A 17,982-nucleotide genomic window follows, 5' to 3' on the forward strand; every position below is an offset into this window, starting at 1 on the left:
CAACAGGGACACAGCAGTTAAAAAGCAAACTGTTATACAATATCACAACACAGCAGTACATGTTGACCTTTTTGAAATTTTAGAGGAGGCAGAGGCATCAAGGAATCATCTCTGATGGTATCCATCCATCCATCTTCTACCGCTTTATCCTCCACATGAGGGTTGCGGGGGGCGTCTCTGATGGTATGATATAGTAAATTACAATTTTTTAATATTGGATATTTTCCTTCTTATAGTGTCATCAGCTCAGCAGTGTATTTAAGCTGATGTCAATGTTAAAATCTGTGTTAATTGTGACGGATATCACCGATCTACAGTCTTTGCTTAGTGACAGGAAGTCACTGAGGGCAGCTTTAAACTGAATGCCATCCAACCAATTTTCACACAAACTTTTTGAAGTTTGTAACTTTTATACAGTATGAACTTTGTCACAACTGGTTGCCAATAGAACTGATTCTGTTGTCGGATACTGTTGTTTTTGTCAGTTAACTTCAAATGTGTGTGTGTTGTTCATATGTGCAGAACAGCCTGTCATTGGGAAGTGAGGTGGTTTCGCTGGCTCTTGGCTTCCCTGCTGTGCCCAGCGGTGCTCAGCCAATTAAAGGCCACGTTTCCTCGTCTCCTCCTCCTCCTCGCAGCCCTTCCAGATACTTTACATCATTTCTTATGTCTTTTCTTCTGCATCATTGCTCCTGTCTATCCTGCTGAGATGTTCATTTTGCCCTGATATTCTTCATTATGTGTTTGAGATCCGTTATCCTTTGCTTTGTTGACTTGTTTTTGTGTTGCTCTTCAACCTCCTCATTGCCACATAAATGTTATTTTCAACACCAGAAAGCCAAAGAATGGCCTGCTGAGTTTGGAACAATACTTTTAAAGGTCACAGAAATGGAACTGCATGACGATTAGAAGATTTATTATTATTATTTCAAGGCAGAAAGGTCATATCTGGTGGAGCAGAGGAGGTCACATAAGGGGGCAGTTTGGCAATGAGGATTATGAAGGAGGCGGCTGCCATCTGTCTGTATATCTAATGCAGTACGTGTGACAAATAAGCTGGAAGATATAAGCCTCACAAGCTGAGCAGTCAGACAGCGAGGAGTGATGACACTGACTCTCACAGCTGTGTTGAGGAAAGATTTAACATTTCAGTCACAAAAAAGTTCAGTGTGTGATTGATGGGAAGTCTAAATTGTCTGCTAGGATTATTATTGCAACAACACAAGCAAAACTAACCCGTCTTACAATGCTGGATGTGTTTAGTGTGGTAACAGACTTACCTACTTATTGGAAACGTCCAAGCTGACATTTCAGTAACTTTTAATTTTGTAATATTACGCAGGTCTTAAAATCCCTTGACCTTGAAAAGTGTGGAATTTTATGTGAAAGTCTTGTGAAAGTCTGGAAAACATTTAACTTATTGTAGAATTTAGAGAAATGCACAAAAGTATGTAATTTATGAAGTGATGTTCAATCAAAGCTCATGTTTGGGGAACATCTCACTTGTTCAAATGTTTTTGTGAGTTAAAATATTTAATATAGTTATGTTCAGGATGGGAAGTAAGATGTGAGTGAAACTATTGTGAACAATTCATTCATGCTTTTATAGTTGTGAACATGCTCTAGGTGAAATCACGTTTGTGATTTTTCGTATGTTGACCAAAGGTGTGAGGGTGAGAGTGAAAGGTTGTCAATTTGAATTGAACACAACAGGTACAATCTCAATAAGAAAGTAAGTAGTGTAGTGTAGTATAAAACTACATGCAATATCCAGTACTACATTGTATTTATACATTGTATTTGACTCGAGTGATTTCCAGCTTTTCATCTTTAGCTCCACTAACACTTTTTACTGAAATGTTCTGGTACTACTGAGGTCACTTTTGAGAAAGTATTACAGTACAAAGAACACACACACTAACACACACACTTCTCATCTCTTACCTCTTGTGTTTTCAGGGTCAACCACCTGCATTATCCGTCTGACGAGTACGAAGACGATCCTGAGTTGACAAGGTATGAAGACGGAGAGTGTGGTCGTGATTACAGCAGGTGAAGAAAGCGTGCATTTCAGCACACATCACTTCTCGAAATGATGAATTACAGTAAATCAGCCGTCTATTATCGCCTTCACACTGTGTGTGTTTCCTTTTGATAGTATCTCCTATACGTACAGCTGATATCAGGCATCCAGTAATAGCAGGCACAATTAGATAAAGAGAGGAACACAATTTGCATTGTACTTTCTGCATGTGTCACTTCACAGGCGAGATTACGTGTAATTTCCTCAAAGTGATTTCCTTTTTCCATTGTGAGACACATCGCGCCAACAATGTGTGTTATGGCAGAGTGAACGTAGGAAATGAGAAAATATACACTCGCTGTTGCCACAGCAGCAATTAACTATAATCACAACTTAAATCAATTATTATCATACTTGTAATGTAGCTCTCACACTCCCTCTCTTTCATGTGGCCAATTCAGAGTGAAGAGGAAATCGAGCAGCTCACCTTCCCCTCGCCCAAAGAAAAGGAAGAAGAAGAAATCTGGCCGCAGAAGGAGCAGGTGAATGGAAACGCCCACACACACACACACACACACACACATTTTTGTCTTTGAAAGAATAATTATCCTGTGGTTTTGTCAAACTGAATTCCAATTATTTTGTCGTGAATATTGCAAAGGTGCCGGCACATAGTGCTGCTGTGGAGAGGGGGGAGAAAAAAACTCTGTAACGAGTGATTAACAAAGCATGGTCTTATCTTGCACTTTCTTTTGACAAGGTCAGTAAAAGAAGGGGGGGTGAGACTAAAAAGGTGTGTGAAGGAAGTACATAAGAGGAGAAAGGCAGTGGGATGAATAGAGCTGGGGACAGAGGGAACCTTTTGTGGGGATCAGCTGTTTTACTCTCACAAGACTGAGATGGCATGAAATGACAGACACAAGTGCCAGCCAGAATTTTAGCAGCAATCTCAAGCTTCATTTTTTTTGTAAATGTGACACAGGCGAATAAATAAATAAGTGTTGGCCTCTTTCTCCATCAATAGGTTTGGCAGCTCCTCGCCCACACGCAGAGAGAAGAAGAAAAAGAGTGGGAAGAAACACAAGCGAGACAGGTGAGTGTGTGTTTGTGCGTGCCAAAGGTAGGACGATTGACCCTATATATATATATATATATATATATATATGTATATATATATATATATATATATATATATACATATATATATATATGTAAATATATATATATATATACATATATATATATATATATATACATACAGTAGATACACAGACATGCCTAGGCACCATTTGAGTACAAAATAAATCAGGAAACAATGAACGGAAAAACAAGGGAAAGGAAAAAAAATATACAATAGTACTTCTCCCCCAAATTGTTTACAAACGGAAGAGGTAATAAAAAAGTAAGAACAAAACAGACAAAAAATGAGTAAAGTAAAAGGGAGAAATATGAAGGATAAGGAAATGAAGGAATAAAAGACAGATAAGAAAATCATATAGATGAAAGAAAATGGAAGAAGGGAAATAATAAATAGGGAGTCGACAGACCATAAGAGAAAGAGAAAGAATAGGGTCTCAGAAGCCGATACCCATGCAAAGCCTTGGGATATCATAACGACAATAAAAATGTGTAGATTTCTTCCTCCTCTACTGTTCCTCGTTCTCTGCCTGACTCGGGGGGGCTAAATGTGTTGCTCTAATAATCCAGCCTGTATGGGGGTGCATGACACAAGAAGAATGAGCCTCTCACCTAATTGCAGAGTATCACTGCGCTGCCCAACTCCCATCCAAGTCCCCCTCATGCTCCCCCCACCACCACATCCACACACACCCCTGCCGACATTCCACTGAAGATTCTCTGCATTGCAGGTATTGTTTTTTTCTTTTCTTTATTTAGATGAATAATGTATAGATTAGTCCCCACACAGAGACACCCTGTACTAAAACTCAGTCCATGTTCATGCACAGATAAGTCGAGTAGCTTGACTATGCCGTTTAATTGGACTGTTGGACTGTGGAATCAATTTATTGACTAAAAAAGTGTGAGACTTCACTCGCCAGGTGGTAATTTGTCCCTTGGTAACTTGGTTGTATCCGCCTTTTTCCAGTTGACCTTTTACATCACATGTCTTTTACAGTCAAACCATTGTCAGATGAGTCCACACAATTCTGATTAAGACCACATGCAGACAGAAACGGCACAAACATGTAAACAATGTTTTTCTTTGCTGTTGAGAATCTCTAAAAACGCGAAGCTGTCATTTTGAGATTTTCAAATAAGGCATTTTCAAAAATTGCTGGAAACACCAAGAAGTGCCCACAAAAAGTTCACAGACGTATTTTTATCAGATAGATAAAAACTAGATACCCATATACACCTGAATAAGTGGTTTTGGGGTTTAGTTATGCTTTAAAGAAAGATAAACAGCACTTCATACAGGAGGAAAAAGAGCGTTTATGTGTGATTCGCGGAGTAGCGGGGTTTAAAAAACTAGGTCACTATGGGCGATGGAGGTTCCACTTTCCACTTCCACTTTAATTCTAAGAGCTAACGGAGCATAAACTCAATCTCTTTGTCAGTCACAAATGCACTGGTCTGGATGTCGCTGTTGCTTCTTCGGAGTTGGGAACCATGCAAATGAAAATGAAAAGGGCCCAGGACAGTTTGAGTTCACTTGAACAAATACACAGTCATTTGACTCCCAACCCCATTAAATGGCTGTGTTAGTGTGACTGTGGGAAATTTCAGTGCATTTCCAGTCTGGCCAACGTGTTCACGTGGATTTTAGAGTTTTTCTCGGGTTGACACAATATTTTGTTTATATTATCGTACAAATGCAGTGAATGTATACAGCTCACTTATGAGAACAGATCAGGTCAGGCCGCCCCCCATTTGATGTGTTGAGGCAGGGTGCGTCAAAGAAGAGAAGAATAACCAGCTCTCCGAAACACCACTTCTTATACCCTCCATCTCCAGATGATTCCCTCCACTGAGGAAACATGGGGTTGCCACTGGGGCCACATCTCTGAGTCACACATCAGCCACATGCATTACTGTGACAGCTTTATTGCCTCCCTTTAAGTAGATCCACACACATCTCTGTGCTGCCGCGTCCTCCCACTCCATGCCGCATGCTGTAGGTGTGTAACACAACAGGGAGAGATTAGGGCTCTTCAGGAAAATAGCAACAACTCTCACAGACTAGTTGGACTAATCACCATGGAAACTGCATGAGGGTAAAAGTGATATAAAGGTGATGTATCAGTGGCTGAGGACTGAGGAATGGCCAGTGTACACGTCATTTCACTCTTCATAAGGAAACCTATCACCAAACGCAGCATCTTCTACAATCAGAAATTGTTTAACATAAAGCTTGAAATCCATCACCTGTGGAATAGCTGCCTGGAGACATCTTTGCTCAGATGCATGTGATACAGATTAGTTTCCAAGCCAAGCGTTCGCGCTCATTAAACGTGCTGAAATACATGCTGAAATATTCCAATTTCTTAGTTGGCACACGAAAATACGCGACCCCTGTGCTCTCATGTTCTTGTTCATGTTCTAATTGTATTTGACTTACATTGCTTTCCGTTTTCAGAGACATCAACTACTCACAGATATTTCAGAGCAAATGGCGACGGCTAGAATATGAATTGTTATCAAGTACAGACACTGCTGTTAAATTTAGCTCGTCTGAATGTGAAGTTTATTGATGTCTGTATTTTCTGTGTGGAAATTAGAAAATATGATAAAAAAAATAATAGATATAAATAAAGAAGCACAGATTAGATTTTCCTAGATTGTCAGCATTCCACCAGGTTAACAATTAAAAAGGTGCAGTAATGTAGTGTAATAATTAGTGACGTAAATAAAGGTTAAACAAAGTAATAATAAAAAAATTGGGTGGGATTAGGTAAATTGGACACTCTAAATTGACCATAGGTGTCAATGTGTGAGTGAATGGTTGTTTGTCTCTATATATGGCCCTGTGATGGACTGGCGAACTGTCCAGGGTGTGACCCCGTCTATCGCCCTATGTCTGCAGAGATTGGCACAGCACCCCGCGCGACCCTCCGGGGGAGGATAAAGCTGTAGATAATGGATGGATGGATGGATGAATCTGGCAGCTTTGTCCTTTTTGGGCTGCTGTAGAAATATGCTGGCACAAGATGGCAGATGCACAGGCCACAAATGAATATTTTAAAGTACACTTATGGGCAGTATATTCAATCTCTGTCAATAAGCCCTCCTAAATAATACAGACTGGACCTTTAGATAAGTCACACACCTGCATCTGTATCACCACCACAGTCATTTCTTGGGCCATAACCCATAACCCCATAAAATGTCCTCCATATCCATAATTTACCTTCTGAGTTATGCTGTTTACAAACCGACAGAGAAAAAAAACAATCATTACCACCTTGTATTTCCAGAGACCACCACCAACTACAGAACATGCACTGATGTGCGATAAATGTATTATTTCTAGGTGGAAGGTGAGACGTTCTGTATATCCATATTTCCTCAGCGAGGCTGCTTCATCGAGCTGTTCTCCAGGATATCACAGCATGTCAGCGCTGCAGCTGTCATGATAGCGGCATTGCAATGATTGTGGTGTTTGTGTTTTTTTGCAGATCTGCGTCTGGCTCCAGGAAGAAGAGGAGATACAGGTGTGTATGACAAAATGAAAAACAGCAGAGCCAAACGTGTTCTACTCTGCTCACTGTCATGATGGTGTGAATCAAGGCAAAGTGGAGTGTGTGTGTGTGTGTGTGTGTGTGTCATTTTATTTTCTGCATTATTGAGTACTGTTTGCTCAAAAGACAATGCAGTCCATATGGGCAGGTACAGTGATTTCTGTTTTTACAAAGGGTAATTTCCATTGCTTTAACGTTTGCGGCTTCATTATCTTCACACGTGACATTTTGTTTCCAGATCGGGCAGCCCGAAGAACAAACACAAAGACAAGACTAAGCAGAAAAAGAGGTGAGACTCACAGTGAATCCCTGTGATGCCATTTACATGATAATGCTGAGCTGCCACAGCGGCAGCATTTTTTGCTTTTCACAATTAAACAACGCCTCACATTAATTATTCGTGAAACTGGATGCTCTGTGCAAATTCAGTATGCTGTGTGTGAGGGATAATTATAGCACAGTTTGTCCTCCGTACACAACAAACAAACAGTCACCTCACTCACGAACAATGGGTATAATAGGCCCCACATGCAGTCTCATAAATTTATATTGGTATTTTACAGCTATTATCGCTGGCCCAGACTCACAGAGAATGTTAACAAGTGGAAAGCACAGAGTGCATCTCCTCTTTATGTATTATGTGCAAGTTCAACACAATTTCACTGTAATATATTGCTCCCTGTCTTAATTAGAATATATATTGAAAGTGTGTGGCGGTACATGAACTGTTTTACATTTTCATGGATTGACAATTGAGCGTGCTGTGGTGTCTGTGTTTCATGCATATATACATTTACATTACTGTATGTGTGTGTGTGTGTGTGTGTGTGTGTGTGTGTGGTGTGTGTGTGTGTATTGCTTTGTGTGTGTGTGGTGTGTGTGTGTATTGCTGTGTGTGTGTGTGTGTGTGTGGTGTGTGTGTGTGTATTGCTTTGTGTGTGTGTGGTGTGTGTTTCATCCATCAGGTCCCCTGGTGAAACCCCGGGTAGGAGTTCACAGCGCCAAGGCAGCTGTTGCAGTTCCCGTAGCGCCTCCCTGTCCTCCACTCGCAGCACCTCCAAATCTCCTGCGAGGTATGATCACTTGATACACGCACACACACACTCGCTCTCTCTGGTTTGCGAAGCTTTCCTCTCCGGGACTTGCATTGACTTCCATTTATTCGGACAGCCTAATTAAAGCGTCATCCCTGACCTTAACCTTACCATGATTCAAATCTTAGCCCTAAACTTAACCAGTTGCTCAGAATTTTTCTGTCTCTTTCTCGTACATCGTACGTCAAGGTCACCGTGACCTCATGAAACACGTCTCGCACAGATACACTCCAGATAATGCAGGATGATTCAAATTCACAATGAAACTAATAATTAATATTTTAATACATAGCAATATAGCCTGTTGATTAATGGCAACTAATCCCTGAAGCTTCTAATTCAGTGGTGGCTGGTGATAAAAAAAAAACCCATAAAAGTACAAACTGAGGTGTAATCTGCCAAATATTACCCTCTTAAATGAAATCAGGATATTTTGAGGTAGAAAAAAACGCACTTAAACACATGCAATAAATTATAAATATAATATAAATTACAAGTCAATAATATAGAGTAAATGTAATTAAATAAAATAAACACCTGCAATTAAGTTTTATGAAAACACGAATTAATAGTTAAAGACTAAAGCAAAAGCTTTAATGGTACTCCAGTTTATTATTACACCAAATTAAATACCAGGTCTAAAAAAAACCACAGGAGAGCTTATTATTCTCTATATTTTCCACATTCACTCTTCTCAGCCATGACTTCATCCACAGTTTTTTGCATTTCTCAGCACAGAACATTGCACACACAACAGCCATTAACTGACAACACTGACAGTCCGCCTACATGTCTGTTTATATTCTGAGCTCACGTTTCTTTGAGATCCCAAATCCCTCTAATCTCCTCCATGAAATCGCTGAATTAAACAGCATGCGTGCGGTCCTGTGTCTTGACTGGATCGTCTAGTCCTTGCTGTCTCGTTGCGTCTGTGGTCTGTCATGTTTTTAAAATCAAGTCTGATGTGAAAACCCTCCAGTGTGGAGCAAGCTTAAGGTGAACAATGGCCGATCGTTCACCTTCTGACGCAGTTTCAGGTTGTTGGTTTCACCTGAGTCAAGGTGAAGGTGAACGAGGGTCATCCAAGAGACAGAGTGTGCTATCATGTGGGTGTTGGACTTCATTACTGTTGTTCTGTGTGTGGCTGAGAGCTCAGGACAGCATTGTAGGTGGCTGAGTGATGGTTTCTCCCAGTTAGATAGCATCCTTCACTCCTCTTTCAAACCATGTGTCTTCCATGGCCAGAAAGCAAACATTATCATCCTCAGAAACATCTGAAGGACAAGGGACAATCTTTTTAGGAAACTCCTTCCACTTAACTATCACAGGTGCAGTCACCTACAGCTAACTAGAGACGACAATCCAGCCAATCCAGCCTTATATTTAGGGGTTTATGACACAGAGTTACAGCATTGTTCCTCAGCAAGATTTTCGCGCTTCATCTCTCGTTTTTGCCGTGCGGCTCTGCTCTTTCAGACTAAACTCCAAGCACAAGGCTGATGGTCCAAAGGTGTCCGGGACCTCGCTGTCCACTGGTCCCCACAGCCTCACCACGTGGCACAACGGGGACCACACCCAGCGAAGCCGCAACGGCAAGGCCGGCAGACTCAGCCACGCTGATGGCGAGAAAGGGAGCGATGTATGTAATCTCATCTATTTTGCTCCCACTCCCCACCTACCCACTGCAATGGTATTCACCACAGTCTTCAAATCAGTTTGATCTCTCTCTTTTGTGTTTGGTTGAAAATTCCCAACGTTGATACTGAAAGGTTTTTTTGCTCTTTCATCAGCAATTCCAAGGATAGTTTTTTTTTAATCATTACTAATATTATTTATGATGTGTTAAAGGCAGCTCTGTCCTGTATAAACCGTGCTGCTCTTGCTGCTTTTATTTGTGGCTCTCTTTGACACCTCTGCCATCTTGTTTTTTTTGTTTGTTCTTGTTGTTTACCGGCAACAGAGGGAGGGAGCAAAGACAACCAAGGTTCTAGTGTCTCTGTTCTGCACACATCCTCAGAGTCACTGCATAGCATTAGTAAACCCGCACGTAGAGTGGAAATAGCAGCCACACACTTTCACACAAAGTCACACAATGTTTCCAAATGAATGAGCAAAACGACTGTTGTTTCATCTGAGCGGGTGCCTGCTGCAACATAACACACAAGAAATAATAATAACAGAAAACACTAAGCCAAGAATAGAAGAACAGGTATGACAACCTCAAACATTTGCTCCCACTGAAAGCTTCATGTGTCAGTGACTTAAAAAGATTATATTCAAGTTTGCTTAAATGCAGTTCAACATATAAACAAGGTGCAGTTCACCATACCAGGTATCAGCCATTTCTGCTGAGCTGTATAGAACGTTTAAAGTCCCTAAATAAGAACAAATCAAACAGGAAAGTGAAATGGAGTACACAACTGGATCTGAAGCCTCCTTCCTTTTAGATTTTAGATATAGATTTTTCCTTTTAGAAAAATCACACATTTCAATTTCATTTTGTTCTGTAATATGTAACAAAAGGCAACAGAGATGAATGTTCAGCAGCACATTGCATTTCTGTGTTGAGACGGCAATGTAGACCTGCCAGTCCTAAATGTCATTAGATATCATTAAAATCCCTAATGCATTACACAATGAAAAATAACAATACTGCAGTCACAGCTTCCATGACTTCCTGTTAGCTGACCTACGAATGCCACGTTAGCATTCTCCATAACACCATTCATGCTGTGAATGAATGAATGGATGAATGGATGAATGGAATGGGCCTTTTCTTTAGTTTTGTTCTCAAAAAATAAAACAACCAATTCACAATATGCACATAAAGCCTACGGTGTTATGGATTACTCATGAACTGTGCCTTGTTAGTATCTGATTATTTTTATTTAAAAGGCCTGACCTTCCCTTGGTCTAGTCGTCCATACTATAGCTTATTATTATGTATGTATAAGATAAAAATGAAATACATGACAGCAAAGGGATCACCTGTGAAACAAAAAACTAATACTAAAATGCAAACATCCTGTAGACACTCCCTCCAATGACTTGATGTCTCCTATTTTCTAATCCTTGCATGTGTCTACGAGCTGTCATCTGATCGCTCTCCCTCTTTCTCTCTCTCTCTCTCTCCCTCTCTCCTTTCTTTGTCATTCCTGTATCTTATTTTTCCTTATTGATTTACGTGGTATTTACCCATGAATAAATGCCCAAATCTTTCTGTCTCGTTTATATAAAAAGCACTCAAATGCTTTGGAACTGGACCAAGTAGGTTAAACTGGGTACGTGCACTGGTTTCTTTTTGTTAATACCGTTGTCTTTCTTCTCAAGCACATGCTCTGCTCAGTGATAGATCCTCTTCTCCTACAGGCAACAACAATCAAACAGCTCCTGCTAAAACACCAGGGGGGTTAAAACACAAGCTCCTTCCTACCGTTTTTACTTTACCATGTCGACATGCATGTTACCCCTATAGGTGGCGGTGTATCTTCTATCTCTGACGCTCTGTTTCTACTCTGTCTGTTAAGACCAGTGGAGAATGGCAAGGGATGTCAGAAGAATAATGTTCTCTGTTCAGACGGGATTCAGTAAAAAGAAGAGCATTTTAATTGGCTCTCTTTTTTTTAATCTGTGTAGTATTTAAGATGATGCTGCTACCCCCTGACTAGATTTAATCTCCTCCAAAGGCTTAGAAACTGTCCTCAAGCTGACATCCTTTCACAAGACGCTGGTTACAGTATGTGTGGTAAATCCTGGATCTAAGTGAAGTCTGATGTTATTGCAGCAGTTGTGTGGTTTAGCAGATATTCTGTGTAGCAGCTCTGGTTTTCTATCATTAATCACAGTGTGTGTACATGTTAGTTTTCCCTCAAGGCCTATTTGAGACTGTCTCACCCTCTGCAGGAGACACAGTCCTGGATGCTTCCCAGAGAAAAGCTTGAGGAGCAGATATGCACTGTTCTTAAGTGGAGGTGGTTAAGTTAAGTTAAGTTAAGCAGATGTGTATTTGCCTGAACAACATCGGAGGCACAACATCAGGACAAACTTGTCAGCAGGCAGAAATAGTAGAAAGAAAAAGCCCTTCTTCTTCTTTTCTAGTATTGGTTGCTTGTGGGGGTTTTTCAGTCACTGAAGTAAACACAAATAATCCAGCTCAGATCCTTTGCGGTGCAAACATTCCATTCAGAGCTCAACTCTGTGGGGGAAAAGCGAAGCAGCATCAAGAAAGATGGAATTAGTTTAAAAATATGTTGTAAGTACAAAAAACTGTTTAAAAATGATTTAAAAAATGCAGTGTTTGGTAAAGCCTTTTTATGGGAAGCATCCGAGACTGTCTCCCACTCAGTTGTTGAGACAGTCCCAACCAGGACAAGTCATCCTCTTGCTCATTAATTAAGGATGTATTCAAACACTTGAGACATAAGTACACGGACTCTCTTGAAAATAACGAGGACAACTCACACTTTTATGAACACAAATGTTATTTCAAAGGGACCCAATCCATTTTGAATGCAAGTGCCCTCCCTTCTCTTTGAGAGTTTAAACAGCAGATCTGACAGAGCTCCTCAAAATGATGTTTTTTTCTGAAGTGTTGTTGTATAAGGTACTGACACATAGTTATTGCTGTGTGAATGAATGATCCTGTGCTATAAACCAGTCCGAGACAAGGACATTTGATCCCAGTAAAAAAAGGAGACAACAATAGATTTTATGCACCACTTAATATTATCATTAGACAGCGTTTTTTCCAAATGAACACTAAGGTTTAAAAACTGCAAACTGTTTCACACCAAAGCCCAGAGACAAAAATCGGGATTTGCACCTCACATCTACTCTGCTGGTAAACTTATGAAATCATAAACTGAAAGTCGCAAAATAACACATTTGAAGTTACTGGTGGTGGCAGCGGTGAATTTCCTTTGTGTCGTGGGGTAAAATATCTGAACTTCTCTGTGGACTTTGGTGTGGAGAGTGTTACAAAGTACCATAACCTTCACTTTCCAGTCAGGAAATGCTGTCTAATTGCAAGATAAATTAGTTAAGAAATTCTAGAGCAGCTAGATTTTTTGTTAAGTGCCCAAAATCTGTTTTTGGGAGTATCCTTGCTGGCAGCCATGAGTCAGTCGGTGCGTTTACATGCGTGTCCTGTTTTAGTTGGACTAAGATAATAATTTGATTTTCCTTAATGTCATGTAAACACGGTAGTCTGACTAAAATCGAGTTAGTCTTAGTGGGACTAACATACCTGGATAATGCGGTTCATAGTCTGATTAAGCTTAGTCGGACTGGAGACAGACTTCAACCAACATTTCAGGCCAGAATTCATCCGGCGGCTACGTCTTTCTTCAAAAAACACAAGAGTCATGCTCGATCTAACTTGGATCAGGATTAACACGATGTTTCTGTGACATAAATGTCAACTGGAAAGTGTTGAAACAGGAAATCAGACTCTGCAAGTCGTCCAATTGCCTGTCTTAGTCGGACTAAGGCCTTAGCTCAGTTAAACTGTGCACGTAAACGTACTGACTCACAGTGAGCTTTCATCTTCTCCTTTCCTTCTACTGGTTTTCAATTCTGGGGGCCAGAATGTGGTGCTCAGTGCAGCTCAGTCCTTGCCGACTATGTGTCAGTACCTCATATAACCACACCTCCCCCCCCTCCTCCACCACAACTCTGTTTATCCTGATGAGTAAGACAAACATTGCTTTGAAGGAAGTTGGGCTGACATCCAAAAAAAAAATCATACAGAATGCAGAATTGCTGCTGCTGAAGAAGATCCAGGCCAAAATGAGACTGGGTCCCTTTCAAATGACATTACTCTCTCAGTCGTCCATTGTAGCAGTCACTGTCCCCACCCCCCTGACACTCTTCTACCCTTGTCTCCTCCTCTCCTCCCTGGTCATCTGTGTCCTGTGTGACTCGCGTCTCTCACTTCTTGTTGTCCTGACATTTTTCTTTCATATCTGCCAGCTCTGCATGCTCCACCAACACCCACCTCCTCCTCCTCCTCCTCCTCCTTTCAGCTCGACATGGATGTCCACAAATATGACAATTATCTCGACTCGCTTACCCACCCTCCATCCCCACCCTGTTTTGACACAAATATGGCTGCATTTGTTCAAGCGAAAAAGACAAATCAAATCATGTAGCTTTTAGATTCATCCTTTGTTTCTGATTTCACGTTGATTTCATTTTTTTTTTTCAATTCCATGTGGATTTTTGTTTCTTTATGCTTTTCGGTTTGTTTAGTTCTCCTTAGTCTCTGGACTAAAATAAGTAGCTTTGATACTAAAAGAGGTCATTGTCTTTTTCCCATTTCGCTGCGGAGAACATTCCTTTCTCCTTTTTTTTTCCTTTTTTCTTTCTTTCCTTGTTTCTGTTGATATTGCATACGTGTCACTGATTGAAATGGAAGGTAGGTAATGCTTTGCCTACGCACGTGATCTTTATGCAGATGAGAATGTGACAAGCACCCTAGCCTGAGTGACGTCAATGTTTCTCTCTCTCTCTCTCTTTCGCTATCATTCTATCTTTTCTCTTTATGTTATTTACCAATGGTCTCTAACCAAATTAATTTCACTTCATCAGTTATGATTTCACTCTTTAAAGATTGGATTACATAGAGCTCTGGTTTTTCTCTTTCCTCCTTAACTTCATTCTGAAGTCCAATATCCCGCTCTATCTTCCAGGTCCACTTTTTTGCTTTCTTTCTGTTTTTTGGTATAATGCATTTCTGTTTGTCCAGCATCTCTCTGTCTGTTGGTGAATTAGTACATCCTTCATATGATTTTGACCATATTGATTTCCACGACTGTTTCTAACAAAATGTCATAAGCACCAGTGGTTGTGTGTGTCTTATTATATCAGCACACAGGCGTCTTCACTAGAGCAGAGGGGGGCTCCTCTCTGCCAGGATCAGTAGGTGTTTTATTTGCTGTACCTTCGGTCAAAAACCAGTCCAAGTAGCACATGATAATTGACGTGGAAGTGCCAGCTAAATATATGCTGTCATTTAAAACACAATGTTTCCTCATGACCTGCTCGGAATGAGCAGCATATAACTGTGGCTCATTTTTCGGTATCTAAACTTATTCACTTCAACAAAGTTCTATATGTTAAATGCTTCAAACTGTACATAGTTTAAATACTATGGCTGGCATTACTCTGTGTTTCCTTACTGTCAACAAATCTCTTGCAAAGACCAAAGCCAATCAATCTTATTCGTCTGACAATACTTTGGTTAGTTTCAGTTACAAAAGCTGGGGCTGAACCATTCAGGTAAAATGTCTCATCTTAATTGGATTTGTGGGGCAGCCCATAACCAAGCAGGTAAGAGAACTTGGCTTGTGACCAAAAGGTTGCCGGTTTGAGTCCCAGGGGGGACACATCCAGTGTTCTCATTGTGGCTTGGGCCTAAGCCCGGATAAATGGGAGGGTCGTGTCAGGAAGGGCACCTTCAGTTCATTACATTACATGTCATTTAGCAGACGCTTTTTATCCAAAGCGACTTACAATGGAATTGATTACAGTCAGCGAGGGGTGGAATCGAACTTGCGACCATTGCGACCATGATGTTTTTCGCACATAGGGTACCGGTCTTAACCACTGAGCCACTCCACCCCAATATTTACTGTCGTAGATTGTAAACAACGATGGAGAGTTAGCAAATGAGATGCCACCTGAATACTAACTACAATATTCAGTCTTTGAATTGTTTCTAACATTTACAAGTTGCATTTTCTTAAATTGGCACAGAACAATCAAAGATAGAAGGATTCAATTATTGTTCACTAATTGCATTTTGTATTTTAAATATGGAACGTATTCATTGTTCAGCCCTAGTTACAGCTGTGTTGTACAATACATTACTTTCATTACTTTTGCAGAGATTTGAAGATAAACCACACATTGGTTTAAACTAAATAGAATAAAATGATAATTATAATAATAATAATAATAATAATAATAACAATCATTATTATTATTGTTATTAATAATAAAATTACTCAAGATGAAAGTTATCCAGAGGGTAATATCAACATATCTACTAAATTTAATTTGCCATTTAAAAACCTACATGGAAATCCGAGGTGGATGAGATATTTCACAGTCTCAGGCAAAGTTATCTCTCGATGTTGTATTAGTATAGTGAATAATAGTAAACTGAACACACATTTGGTTCTCTAGTATTAATAGAACAAGGACAAACCTTATGTTGCCACAAATTAAAAGAGTATGCGTTCATCGTAATGGAGGAACCCGGCACTCGGGGCACAATGGTGTGTGTTTTAAACAACACAACTATGAACTATATCAAATAAATATAACATATTTGTTGAAGGACATTTTACTCGGGCAAAGGAACGACGACAACAACAATATGAAAACACAGACAGAAAAGAGCATACAGAGGACACACAACACACAGAAAACGTGGGATTGTTAGTTATAGCTAGTCTTTCTTTGGATTTATTGACAGTGCATGAATACAGAATACTGCCAGCCTTTTTCCTCTCAGTACAAATGTTATTTAAAAACAAGTTTCAATTCAACCAAGTTTAGTAATAAAACTAAAATAAACCATATTGTTATTGTTTAATCAGTTCAGTACTTTTTAAGGTTCTTGCGTGAGTCAACCTCTCCCCAAAATAACACCCCGCGGTTGCCAGAAAATGTGGCTGAAAACCGAGAGTCAGTCTCCGTAACAAACCAAGTCCGAGGAACTACATTAGTGGGGAACTCCAGTGTCTTGTATGAAGGAGGCCGTGAGCAGGTAAAAGCTCAGGTCATCGTCCTGTAAACGTGTTCTACCTGTTGTAGATTCTATGGAGAGAGAAAAAGGGGAAACGGAATAAACCTTTAACTCTCGCAGGCCAGTTGCTCTCTGATGTTCAGGACCATGAGCGCGCGTGGAGGATTGACTCTCTGTGTGAGGGACTCCCCTGCACATTGTGGTTTTCCTCTTTGCTTTTGAGTTCTTTTCCATTGATGTCCATGCATTGTTTCATGAGTCACTGGCAGGGAAGGGTTTTGTGTCTTTTTCTCTTGCATTTTGTGAATCTAATGATGCACTTATGTTGCCCCACTTTTCCCTTTTCTTCATACCTTACCTACTAAAGGAGGGAATACCACTTTATTGGTAAGTGGATGTTAACCAGAAGGGAGTAAATCAAGAGTAACCATTTAAAAAAAACAAAAAAAAAACAAAGAAAATGGGTCGCTGTTCACATCTCAGCAAATGTCTTCAGGAAAAAAATCCAGACAGAGAAATTTGAGTAGCAGAAGATTTATTTGATTCGATTGATTCAATAATTGTGATCTTTATTTTGTTCCTTCCATTTCTGTGATGTTCTGTCAAGTTGTCTTCTCTTTCTGTTCTTTTTTCTTTTCTTTTTTCTTTTAAATCATTACTAAAATAACTGAAGAAGTCCTCTTTTTCTTCTCTACACAATCTGTAGCTCTGTACTCTCTGCCTCTGCTCTTTAACTTATTTGGGTCACAGTTTTTCTTTTCTTTTTCTCCCTCTCTTCCTTCTCCTCTTAGTTTTTTTTGTTTGTTTGTTTTTGCGATTATGTTTTCTTCAACTCATTATGGTTTTGCATGCCAAGTATTGCATGCGCTGCACCATAGAGGACTATCTATAAGCCATATGGAGAAAACCTAGCTCTTTTTCTTTTAGATGTTTACCTTCTTTTGGCAAGTACACCGTAGCTATCAGTCACCAACCTGAAAACTCTCTAATGCTCCTTTTGTCCTTTTTCTTTTTTCTTTTTTTCCCCCCTTTGTTGGTCATCATTTCTCTACAGAAGCTCCATCTGTTGACTGCTGCCTCTGCAAGCATCCAGTCCAGTACTCTGCTGAGAGAGCACAAGCTCCACAGCGCCCCCAGCAGGAGCCAAACGGGACCAACGTGTGCAGCAGGAGAGGCTGGGAGTGTGGACAGCAGGAATGCAGCTGTAGGGAGCTCCGTTTCCCAGACGACAGGGAGGAGAGGGAGCCAGAGAGGCCAGAACAAGAGCTCCCACTCCCCGGCTCACAGCAGTGACTCAGCCCACTCCCTGCACAACCACACTCACAGAGGGAGGAACTCCCGTCACCAGAAAAAGTGAGCTTTCATGAAACTTATCATAGCTGGGTAAGTCGACTTCAGCCGAGCTGCTTGAGA

General features: G+C 40.4%; 1 protein-coding gene across 2 annotated transcripts in view; it reads left to right on the top strand.

Moving 5' to 3' along the window:
* srrm3 (serine/arginine repetitive matrix 3) overlaps positions 1–17,982 on the top strand; it is a 35,550-nt gene that overhangs the window by 14,184 nt on the left and 3,384 nt on the right. The window contains exons 3-10 of one of the 2 annotated variants that reach the window (XM_044041608.1): positions 1,960–2,052; positions 2,485–2,565; positions 3,048–3,116; positions 6,661–6,696; positions 6,962–7,012; positions 7,689–7,796; positions 9,294–9,456; positions 17,624–17,922. In XM_044041608.1, coding sequence (XP_043897543.1) covers positions 1,960–2,052; positions 2,485–2,565; positions 3,048–3,116; positions 6,661–6,696; positions 6,962–7,012; positions 7,689–7,796; positions 9,294–9,456; positions 17,624–17,922 — 900 coding nt within the window. The remainder of the gene's footprint in view (positions 1–1,959; positions 2,053–2,484; positions 2,566–3,047; positions 3,117–6,660; positions 6,697–6,961; positions 7,013–7,688; positions 7,797–9,293; positions 9,457–17,623; positions 17,923–17,982) is intronic. The other variant, XM_044041609.1, reaches the window with a different exon arrangement.

The sequence above is a fragment of the Solea senegalensis genome, linkage group LG13, assembly GCF_019176455.1.
Source record: "Solea senegalensis isolate Sse05_10M linkage group LG13, IFAPA_SoseM_1, whole genome shotgun sequence".
Classification (NCBI taxonomy): domain Eukaryota; kingdom Metazoa; phylum Chordata; class Actinopteri; order Pleuronectiformes; family Soleidae; genus Solea; species Solea senegalensis.